Source organism: Salmo trutta, chromosome 40 (assembly GCF_901001165.1).
Source record: "Salmo trutta chromosome 40, fSalTru1.1, whole genome shotgun sequence".
Taxonomy (NCBI): domain Eukaryota; kingdom Metazoa; phylum Chordata; class Actinopteri; order Salmoniformes; family Salmonidae; genus Salmo; species Salmo trutta.
Window position 1 is genome coordinate 21,967,834 of NC_042996.1, and position 11,553 is coordinate 21,979,386.

Consider the following 11,553-nt stretch of genomic DNA (forward strand, 5'->3'; position numbering starts at 1 on the left):
AACCCTAATTAAAATATAAATATAAGCTACTTATTTTAAGCTTGGGCTAAACTGAGGGGAAAGCCAGACTGAACAGGTGGAATTTTAGTCTGCTTTTGAAGGTGGTGATGGAGTCAGAGTTGTGGGTGGCTGGGGGGGAGAGAGTATCAGAATTTGGGGAGCAGTGATACTGAATACCTGGTCCCCCAATCTTTGTTTTAGGGATGGTGAGTAGTCCTGTGTCAGGGGACCGGAGGCAGCGGGAAGGCGTGTGTATGGAGGAGGTCGGAGAGGTATGAGGGGGCAAGGCTATGGAGGGCCTTGTAGGTGAGGAGTAAGATCTTGCAGGTAATGCATAATTTGACTGGGAGCCAGTGATGGTAGTGCAAAGTGGGGGTGATGTGTTCCGAGAGTTTGGTGTGTGAGAGGACCCTGGCAGCGGAGTTCTGAACATACTGGAGCCGCAGTAGTCCAGACTAGAGGTCTTCACGGGTCCACCCGAACCTGAAATTCTCACTTTTTCCTTGGGACCAGGTCGGGTCCTGTTTGATTGTCATTGGTGCGTTCATGAAGTATTCAGACCCCTTGACTTTTTCCACATTTTGTTACCTTACAGTCTTATTCTAAAATTGACAATTGACCAACAACCCGATGGTCACTCTGACAGAGCACCAGAGTTCCTCTATGGAGATGGGAGAACCTTCCAGAAGGACAACCATCTCTGCAGCACTCCACCAATCAAGCCTTTATGGTAGAGTGGCCAGACGGAAGCCACTCAAGAAAAGGCACATGACAGCCCGCTTGGAGTTTGCCAAAAGGCGCCTAATGGACTCTCAGACCATGAGAAACAAGATTCTCTGGTCTGATGAAACAAGATTGAACTCTTTGGCCTAAATGCATCTGGAGGAAACGTTGCACCATCCGTAAGGTGAAGCATGGTGGTGGCAGCATCATGCTGTGGGGATATTTTTCAGCAGCACGAACTGGGAGACTAGTCAGGATCGAGAAAGGATGAACGGAGCAAAGTACAGAGAGATCCTTGATGAAAACCTGCTCCAGGGAAATCAGGGCCTCAGACTGGGGTGAAGGTTCACCTTCCAACAGGACAAGGGCCCTAAGCACACAGCCGAGACAATGTAGGAGTGGCTTTGGGACAAGTCTCTGAATGTCCTTGAGTGGCCCACCCATAGCTCGGACTTGAACCCGATCAAACATCTCTGGAGAGACCTGAAAATAGCTGTGCAGTGATGCTCTCCATTCAACCTGAGAGGATCTGCAGGGAAGAATGGGAAAAACTCCCCGAATACAGGTGTGCCAAGCTTGTAGCTTCATACCCAAGAAAACTTGAGGCTGTAAGTTTTATGTAAATGTGATATTTCCTTTTTTTAAATTTTTAATACATTTCTAAAAACCTGTTTTTTGCTTTGTCATTATGGGGTATTGTGTTTAGAATGATGAGCGGGAAAAAACAATTTAATAAATGTTAGAATAATTTCCAAATACACTATGTAACCACAGCTCAGATGGTTGCCTGTAAGATATTTATTTTACACCAATAAGGTGAATTTATTTACTTATAGAAGGCCAAGCCAACATATTAAGGTCTGTTTGTCCGCAGGTTCATTCGGGTTCGGGCCCCCCCCCCTTTAAAAAATTATTGGGCCTGTATGGGTCCACAGTTTTGGACCCGAGAAGACCTCTAGTCCATACGTGATGTACCAAGTGATGGTGGAAGAAGCCAGATATGGTGATATATTTTATGTGGGTCTCAAAGGAGAGAGTGGGACCAGGTTTCTGACCACAGATGACAGGCAGATGGAACAGCCCTTGATGGACATTATGAGGTCTCCCACTTTCTTGAGGAGAGCCTTGGGAGCCAACAGCATAACCTGTTTTATTACTGTTGAGTTTGAGTAGATTGGATGTCATCCAGTTTTCATATCCTTGATATTTGATCAGAGGTGGGGTAGAGAGATGAGAGGTGGGTTTGGTGTGGATGTAAATCTGGGAGTTATCCGCATAGCAGTGGATGTTGAGACCATAGCGGCGAATGATCGGGCTCAGGGGAGGCATGTAAATAATGAAAAGCAGAGGTTCGAGGATGGAGCCTTGAGGCACTCCTTGGAGCAGCCTTTCCAAAATAGCTATAGTATTTTTCTTACAGCAGCACTTTCTAGCTGCAGAGGGGGAGCTGAGCCTGCCCTTACAAAAAAGATTGCCCTTTTGAAACTGCAGTGAAAGTGCAGTAACTGCAGTCGACTGTGTTATTTTGGACGCAGTAATTGCAGAATAACAGCAGTGTACTGCAGTTGAACTGCAGTTATACTGCACTGTAACTGCAGTTACACTGCAAAATTACTGCAGTAAAAAAAACGGTTATTTTGGATATAGTGTTATTTGCAACATACTGTACTGCACTCTGATGGCAATTTTTTTGGTAATGGTGTCAATGATAAAATACAGGCCCCACTGAACACCCTCTACTTAGCCCAGAGTGGAAATCAGGAATAGTTTCACCTATTGCACTCATATAGGACCCTGATGCCAATTTTAACTTCACACAGACACCTACACACAGTCAGCCAGAAGCAGGGTTGAGCTGCCTACTGACTGCCCATTGCCAAATAATTGTTAAATATAGGTTGTAGTAGAGGCATGAAGGCATTCTCTGTGGTTTCTGCTCTCTGATTTGATATTTATTAAACTGGTCCAATCATTCAGAGGTCCACTTGATAAGAGCTTCACATGCTACTCGGAACTAGGACATTCTGATATTTCTGGCTTGCTAACTGGTTGAACGTGGTATGTGTATTACTATAACCATTTTCCTAGTTCCGACTGGCACGTGAATGTGTCAAAAGTCAAGACTGCCCTGACACTGTTGACCTGCAGGGATGGAAGACTGCCCTGCTCCACAGGCCTAGATTAATACCATGGACAAGAATAGACTGCCAAGGCATAGTAATCTACTTACTCTCACCTCTCTCGCTCTCTCCCACAAGCTCTCTCTCTCTGTATCGCTCTCTCTCTCTGCCTCTCACTCCCTCTCAATTCAATTCAAAGGAATTTATTGGCCTGGGAAACATATGTTTACATTACCTCTCTCTTTCCCCCTCACTCCCTGTCTTTATCTGGCACACGCAGCACTCCATCATGTATCAGTTGTTTAGTCTTCCATGTGGTTGGTGGCACTGTCACTTCTAAAACCAAATTTAAAGAGCATTCTAGCATTGTACTTCTACGATAGCGCTGAAGGCCTAGGAAAGTCCTGTTTCATGATTGGACCCCACATTTTGATTGATCGCACTGCCATTCCATATATCGTCCCCGATAGGACAGAACGCAGAAGGACTCTCCCACTTTTCTCCGTGACGTCAGGGAAGGACAAACGATTTTATCGCGAGGTCGTTCGGTCCCTGTGAGCCGCCGGTTGCAGTAGAGCGGAGGTGCCATTTTAAGACACCGAGAGAGTGAGTGGAGTACTGTGAAATATCTAACGTAATTCGAATTTACAATGTTACAGTAGAAGGGAATATTAAGGACTGTCTTTACTGTAATGCCGTGTTTAGGACGTTTAAAATGTTTAATGTTGCTAGCTTGTCTTGTGCAACTGTTCCACCTTGGGAAAGCTAGCTAATCAGTTGCTCACTAGCTAGTAGTAGTGAGCTTGCTAAATAAGTTAGCTAACTAGCCAGAGGCCGGAATAGCTCGTTAGCTAACAATAACATGATAGAATACGGTTTGCATTTCCATTCCATGTTATCTGGATGTCAAACTATAGCTACATACCCAAGTGACATTTCAACCCTGCTGTTAGTGTCAGCTGAGCTGTCTTACTGCTGATCGTGTTTCAATAGCAAGGTACACTAGTGAGCTAGCTTGCTAACATTCGCTTTCATTCTACAGGCCGGTTTTGGACATCATGTATCCGACCACACTAACGCAGTTGTCTCGGGCTAATCCCTTCAACGCCCCGCTCTTCTCCCTCCAAGAAATCGAGGAGCCCAAACAGAGCCTCCCTGCAAATGGACGGAGCCGCAACCTCGCTGCCGCAGCAATCGCTGGTAAACCTATGTTCTGCATGCTAACTAGCTAACAAGTACAGTCAGCAAGTAGCTAGCTAGCGAGCAAGTACGCAGCCAACTGAATCAATGATGATGAGACGAGATACCAATTTTATTACGGTGCTATTTAATAGATATCAACATGTGTTATTTAATAGACACGACTTGTGTGTTGGTCAACCTTGTAACGCTATCTAGCCACGGTCATTAAATGTGGAATGTCAAAGACAGGCTAGGCCTTATCTATGGAGGACATGGAAGGGCAAATGTAAACTTTGAAATATGCCGCAGGTATCTGAACTGAATTCATGTCTTCCCTCAATCGCTGTTTAAAACTAAGGTGAGAGGCCCCCGACTCATAAGAGCAAAGTAGTAGTTAGGCGAATGTCTGTGTATTGCTTTCTAGCACACCAACCAGCTAATGATATGCGTCTGACCCCTAGACGGGGGCATTTAATTGGTTCTCAATTCGAATAAGTTTGACAAGTTTTGTCTAGATTTAGGATCCCTTGAAATGCTATCCTTTTTGTAACGTAAAGCATGGCCTTCAACCACCCATCAGTTATATTCAGACCATTGCAGTATTATGGCTGTTTTTCATGGTTGCTTGAAAATGTTCTATGGAATATTTTTAGTTTTTACGGTTTAGCCAGCCTAGTTCTAAAGGTGACATTAGCTATTATTGATCCACTATATTTGGGTCAGGCTTTTGGATAGTTTTAGAGCTTGCTGGCCAGTGTCCTCTTTTTATAGCCTAAACATTGCTGGTTGGTTGATTAGTTATACAGATAGTCTGCTCTGCTGGTACAGCGCCTGTTGCACAACAGTCTGCCCTCACAGGGAGTAAATGTTCCATGTGTGCATGGCTCTTTGCACCTGTGACATAGGCCTATGCCGACTACATAGGACAGGACACACAATTAAGCTCCATTTGCTCTTTAGCCTAGTGAAGATGCAGTTTGCTCTTACTTATTACCACTTTTCTAATGAACAACATCAAGTCCCCATTTTGAAAGTATTGCCTGACTCTTTCTTCAGAGGGAGACAGCTGTGAGTTCGGCTCACGGAAGTATTTACTCCTCTGTGGGTTTGGTGGCATCATCAGCTGTGGCACCACACATGCTGCCCTAGTGCCCCTCGATCTGGTCAAATGCAGAATGCAGGTCTGTCTAACCCTGTGGCCTGGTGCCACTAAAACCCAACACGCCGACATGTTTTTGTTGTCTGAAATGCATTAATTTGCATGGGAGAATGGATGTATCAAGTAGCCCGGTTTTGTGCAGTTGTGGTGGAATCTTTGTCATTGTTGTTCCTCATGCTTTATCCCATTTGACAATCTGATTTTAAAAAAACAAAATTGTTTTCGAATGACCCAAATTGCATGGTAAGTGTGTGATTCACAATCATCAGTGTTCCTGAACCTCCCTGCCTGCTACCATTCCCCTTCTCAATCCAAAGCTGAAGGACTTGTAGGTCACTGAAAGGTCAGGAGTGACAATGGGAAAATGTTTTCAGATTGTTCACCCTGCTATTTATAACATGGTCGAAGTGCAGCTATGCATTGCTAGAATTTAGCCTATAGCTTTATTAAGTATGTCCAAAGGCCCAAGTAATTTACACCTCAATGGAATTATTCCCAGCTTTAAATTGACTAAAGTTTAAACGGTTAATATATTTATGCAAGCTATATGTATTTTAGCTAACTATACAGCTCATGCTTCAACAATCATTTTTTTTAGTAAAAGCTGTTGGACATTTTCGAGTCAAGTTAGAATTCAAATTGTATTTTTTATTACAGATTTTTAGCCCTGTGTTATGATTATTTCATCAAATGAGTGAAATAAGTCCTGGGTATATAATAATCAATTTAAAATCACAAGCAGGGTTGAGGTCAGTTTCAATTCAGGAAGTCCACTGTAAACTGATAAAAAATAAATAATAATAATGATCATAGAGCAGCATTGAGGTAAATTGGAATGTCAGTTTACTCCCTGAATTTAAATGGAATTTACCTGAACCCTGATTCACAAGTGTTTGAAATTTTAACTGGCTCATTCCCTGGTGTGTTATAATGTAATGGTGGCATTTTTGTTGGTGATGATTGTCCTGTGTTGCATGTGTCGTGACTGCATGTTGGGCATGTTTTGTTTTTTTGCTGTAGACTCTGCAGATGTGAGCTGTGAGTTTGGCTCAACAAAGTATTATGCTCTGTGTGGCTTTGGGGGTATCCTGAGCTGCGGCCTCACACACACAGCTGTTGTACCCCTCGACCTTGTCAAGTGCCGCATCCAGGTTTGTGGTACCCCCTGTAGCTGTCTGCTGTGTGAAGGCCTCCATAGCTCCTGTGAGGAAAGGTGCCCAATCCCAAATCTACCCCTAAGAAGTTAGTTTCAACTTTATTGTCTGAGGGATTGTTCAACAATTGTGGCCTTACAATCCGTCAGACCTTGCAGTCCAAATGTACCCTTAATTCCTATGCACTTGAGTAGATGAAGAAAAAATTAAGTGGGAAAACTAGATTTGTGATTGGGTGGAAGATTCCTGTAGATTAGCAGACATTAGATAAATCACTAGCTATAAGTAGTAATGTTAATCTGGATAACCCCCTAGTTCACAACCTGAAACCTAGCTAGTTATTTTTCTTATAAAAAAAATGACCTAGATTTCAGCCCATAGGTCTCTAATCTAGTCTACCCCCATTGTTCCTTTGACTCTCTACTAATCAATTGTTTTTTCTTCCTTAGGTGGACCCTGACAAGTACAAGAGCATTGGCAAAGGCTTCTCCCTCACACTGAAGGAGGATGGAGCCCGAGGGCTGGCTAAGGGCTGGGCCCCTACCTTCATCGGCTACTCCATGCAGGGTCTCTGCAAGTTTGGCTTCTATGAGATGTTCAAGATCTTCTACAGCGACATGCTTGGAGAGGTCAGTCAGGGGTAGGAACCAATGTGGGGAGAAACTAACACGGTTGGATTCCCTGGTTTACCGTGTTTTAAAGGGACTCGTTCACCCACCAAAAATCATAAATGACATGCTAGTTAGCAGGCGCTTTTATCCAAGTACAGTACAATGAGCGCTTACATTTACTAATCCCCGCGTGACTTTGAACCCATGACATTGGTGTTGCTAGCCCACACAGGACCACAACTGACTTCACCCCCTCTCATCTAACAGGAGAACACCTACCTGTGGAGGACATCCCTGTACTTGGCTGCGTCTGCCAGTGCAGAGTTCTTTGCTGACATTGCCCTGGCCCCCATGGAGGCATGTAAAGTGCGTATCCAGACCTGCCCAGGCTATGCCAACAACCTCAGACAGTGTGCTCCCAAGATGTTCGCAGAGGAGGGAGTATGGGCGTGAGTAGATTTTGTGTTTGTGGTGGTCTATTTGGTTTGTTTTGGAGACTGTATAACCCATAAAAGTATTCAACCCTGCTCATGGACAGTTACGACGTGTCTGCTTTTGTTCCTACACTAGGTGAAACAAATCTGATACAACTTGTAGCCTTGATTACATTAATTGGGTGTTTCTTGGCTTGTATGGAACATAAGCCTACAAAAGTCATTCTTGCTCCTCATAGCTGATTTGTGAGGTTACCGAACAAACACGCTCCTTAGATCCACCTCTGGAGGGCAGTCCTGTGCTGGTGCTGTTGTCTCTGAGTGCTGCAGCTCCAGCTTGGAAGCCCTCAACAGCTTTTTGGCTGTATAGTTGGAGGTGCTTGAGTCATTGGCGTGTGAGAGCAGTCTACCTGCCTCCCAGCCCCTCTGCTGCACTGGCAACCCTCAGTTCCACTGGCGGGACCCTACCGGTGCAGCTATGCTGGGGGATGGACAATCACCTAGGCCCTAATGTTATTTTCCAGGATTGCGCTGGGATAGTCTAACAGTTTGTTCATCTTCTTTACACTCTTGTCTGGTGAAAGGCAGTGCCTTGTTAGTGACCACCATATTGCTTTCACCTATGGTTTCTGATCAGAGGGAACGAGAACTCTGATCTGCCTGCGTGGAACTGACATTCTTCCTTCTCGGTCTTTCTCTCCCCACCCCCTCCTTTCTCTCAGGTTCTACAAGGGTGTGGTTCCTTTGTGGATGAGGCAGATCCCCTACACCATGATGAAGTTTGCCTGCTTTGAGAGGACCGTGGAGCTGCTCTACAAACATGTGGTGCCCAAACCCCGCGCTGAGTGCACCAAGGGCGAACAGCTGATCGTCACCTTCACTGCCGGCTACATCGGTAAGTATTAGTACCACAGGAAATAGGATGAAGGTGGCCCTAGCTCTAGTAGCTCACTTAGAGTCCGGTTTGAGTTATTACAAGGACAACAAAGGTTAGGATTGGGGGAAGCGTAATATGATCCTAGATCTGTGCCCAATTGCAACTTCTACCCAGAGAAACCTGGTTCGTATTCATTAGTACACACCATAGCAAAATGTTTTGCAACAGAAAATGAAAACAAGCATTTGTTATTGCACATGTACAGGTAGTTGTCCCTCCGTTTCAATCAGTTTTCTTCCATTTGGTGACTAGCAAAGATCACCCAGGCTTCTGTTTGATGGTATATAGCGGGCTTATATAGGATTGTGTGCTGAGCATTTGTCTGTCCCCTGCAGCTGGTGTGTTCTGTGCCATCGTGTCCCACCCAGCGGACTCAGTGGTGTCTGTACTGAACAAGGAGAGTGGCAGCACTGCCGTCCAAGTGCTCAAGAAGCTCGGACCTAAAGGTGAGTGGACAACCGTAGGGCTTGTCTTACTTAGGAAACGCATCCTTCCTCAAAGTTATCACTGATGTGATTCGTGAAACTGATTTGGTACAGGTTACTTTATCCTATCAAATCCTCTCTGATTACTGGGAGAGGGGGGGTAGGTGGGTGGGATTTTATTTAACGTCCAAATTCCAACACGCTCCTTAGATCCACCTCTGGAGGGCACTCCTGTGCTGTTGCTGTATTGTCAGTCTACTGAATTACGTTTATTTTTTTATTTTTTCTCTTGCATATATAACTCCAACATTGGGTGTTTGGCCCGCTCAAAGGAACAACAAAGCAGATGTAATTTATTTATACACTTCCAACAAACACCTATCCTAAACATCCCTTCTCCCCATTCTCTCCTCCTCTTAAGGTGTGTGGAAGGGCCTGGTTGCCCGTATCATCATGATCGGTACCCTGACCGCCCTGCAGTGGTTCATCTACGACTCCGTGAAGGTCTACTTCCGCCTGCCCCGTCCCCCTCCCCCTGAGATGCCAGAGTCCCTCAAGAAGAAGCTGGGGCTCACTGAGTAAAAAAAATCAACAAAAGCCCACCTACACTCCAACCCCTTCACTACATCTCCGGACCCCCTCTCAACTCACTTCACCACCCTGGCTGCAGCACACACCTCGGTTTTCTATATTTATGTTCCTAAAGCAGCTCCTCCTCTCCAGGCCCAGGGCTGTTCCTTCCATGTATATTTAAGAGGAAGGGAGGGATCCATGTTTGTTCCCCCTCTGCACTGAGGTTTAGGAGAATATATGTACTGTAGAAAAATGGTCTGGTTTTGAGTCATGTCATTAATTATGTGGAAATTATATATAATTATTTAAATAAATGATTCCCTCTAAAACATGTCCAGTTTTAATTTGAAGTTTTCCACTGCAATTAAAATAATTTGGGTATTGGGGTACTTACGCAATAAGGTACGAGGGGGTGTGGTATATGGATACAACAACCCATAGCTGTGGTATTATCCATATCACAAACCCCCAAGGTGCCTTATTGTTAATATAAATGGGTTACCAGCACAATTAGAGCAGTAAAAGTACATGTTTTGTCATACCAGTGGTATACATCTGTTATAAACTGGATGGTTCGAGCCCTGAATGCTGATTGGCTGACAGCCGTGGTGTATCAGACCGTGTACCACGGGTATGACAAAACATTTGTTTTTACTGGTCTAATTACGCTGGTAACCAGTTTATAATAGCAATAAGGCACCTCGGGGATTTATGGTATATGGCTGATATACCACAGCTAAGGGCTGTGTCCAGGCACTCTGAAATGCGTTGTGCATAAGAACAGCCCTTAAACGTGGTATATTGTCCATATACCACACCCCCTCGTGCCTTATTGCTTAAATATTCTATGGATGTCAGCCATACAGCATTCAGGGCTTGAACCACCCAGTTTATAATATACATTTTAAGCTGTCTGACTTTCAGGGTGGCGTCATAGTCCAATTAGAAACAATAAGGGCTGTGTTTCGTCTAGGCTTACCCTGGCGTGATGTTTTGATAACTGCTATCATAAAGAACTATAAATGCCGTGATCTGGATTTACTATCTAATGTTAGCTAAATGTAGTAATTAATAAATTGGCTACATTTCTTTAAATCGACAATTCTGTGAATTGTCTTGTGCAAATTGACACAATACCTGTCAGCAAAGGTGTCAGCTAGAGATTACGTGCAGGGATTTGTAGTCTTGCATGATGTCTACTTTGATGCTAATTAGCATTTTTGGATCTGAGAGTAAATAGAGCTGAATATATTGATAAAAGTCACCTTGTCCGGGAGACGTTTACTGTACTTGGTTATCAAAACGTCACGCTAGGGTAAGCCTACAGGATGAAACACAGCCCTTATTTTAAGTGTTTCTAAAATTCCCTAAGGGAAAAATGAATGGTAGAAAAATGACTGGAACCATTTCCTTGTTTGACCGCTAGGTTTTGTGGGTATTATGACACCTCTGTGGGGCTCTATACCCTCAGAAATAGAAACAGGTGCAGGATTTGTTTCTGTTCTCTACATGAACACTAGAGGGCGCTATATACTATGTACAGCGTTTGTCAGAATGGCACCCTATTCCTTTGTTAAACACAAACGATTATTGTCCCTAGTGATGCTCTTATCTGATGACTGTCTCTTGATAGGGGATCACCCCATTTATAAAAAATGCATCCTATCAGAACAACAAAGTTGCCTGCGTCATTCTGTCTTGTAAAATGGAGCCCTGAGCATTTATAGTATGTGATTTGGGTGTAGGGCTAGGAGGTAGAGCAGAACTGCCTAAGGCTCTGGGGAATCTAATGGACTAGTGTATCTCGCATGCGGCACAATGAACCCAAGAGGCATCACATCGACGGCCTCCCAATGTTAATTGGACACTTGTGACTCAGTAACCATGTCATTATAATCCATTTGGTTGCTCTTAATAATGGGTTTTCACATTTCCCTTCCCTGAAAGCAGCAGACACACAATAGAAGCGATGTTTCCAGGAAATGAAATGTGGGTTGTGTTTGCGTACCTGGAGCTCAGGTCTGCTGAGGTTGGGGGGGTGGTCATGGGATATGGATTCCCATTTCTCTGTGACCCCTTGGTGACCTCTGTATAACCTGGTAACCATTCTGTGCTTTAAAATAGTAATGACTCAGATGTACTCTGCTGCTACTGCTGTTTGGGAAAAAACATAGTTTATTTAAAGTGTGGGTGGGGGGTGTTGCTGAGCATGGAATTTTCTCTGAAAATGTGTGA

General features: G+C 44.2%; 1 protein-coding gene and 1 non-coding gene across 4 annotated transcripts; both read left to right on the forward strand.

Moving 5' to 3' along the window:
• The first annotated feature begins 3,357 nt into the window (after positions 1-3,357).
• Positions 3,358-9,647, forward strand: LOC115180203 (phosphate carrier protein, mitochondrial). Of its 3 annotated transcripts, none has more exons than XM_029742099.1 (8): positions 3,358-3,449; positions 3,886-4,043; positions 5,082-5,206; positions 6,788-6,967; positions 7,217-7,398; positions 8,106-8,278; positions 8,656-8,766; positions 9,167-9,647. In XM_029742099.1, the coding sequence occupies exons 2-8, from the start codon at positions 3,902-3,904 to the stop codon at positions 9,325-9,327; spliced, it is 1,074 nt and encodes a 357-aa protein (XP_029597959.1). In that variant the 5' UTR covers positions 3,358-3,449; positions 3,886-3,901; the 3' UTR covers positions 9,328-9,647. The 3 variants fall into 3 exon arrangements, with proteins under 3 accessions (XP_029597959.1, XP_029597957.1, XP_029597958.1); XM_029742097.1 differs by lacking the exon at positions 5,082-5,206 and adding an exon at positions 6,205-6,335; XM_029742098.1 differs by lacking the exon at positions 5,082-5,206 and adding an exon at positions 6,205-6,335 and having other exon boundaries at positions 3,414-3,477.
• On the forward strand, positions 7,646-7,880 carry LOC115180653 (small nucleolar RNA SNORA53). The gene has a single exon (XR_003873128.1). It is a non-coding gene; the product is annotated as a small nucleolar RNA SNORA53 (small nucleolar RNA).
• Positions 9,648-11,553: the final 1,906 nt, after the last annotated feature.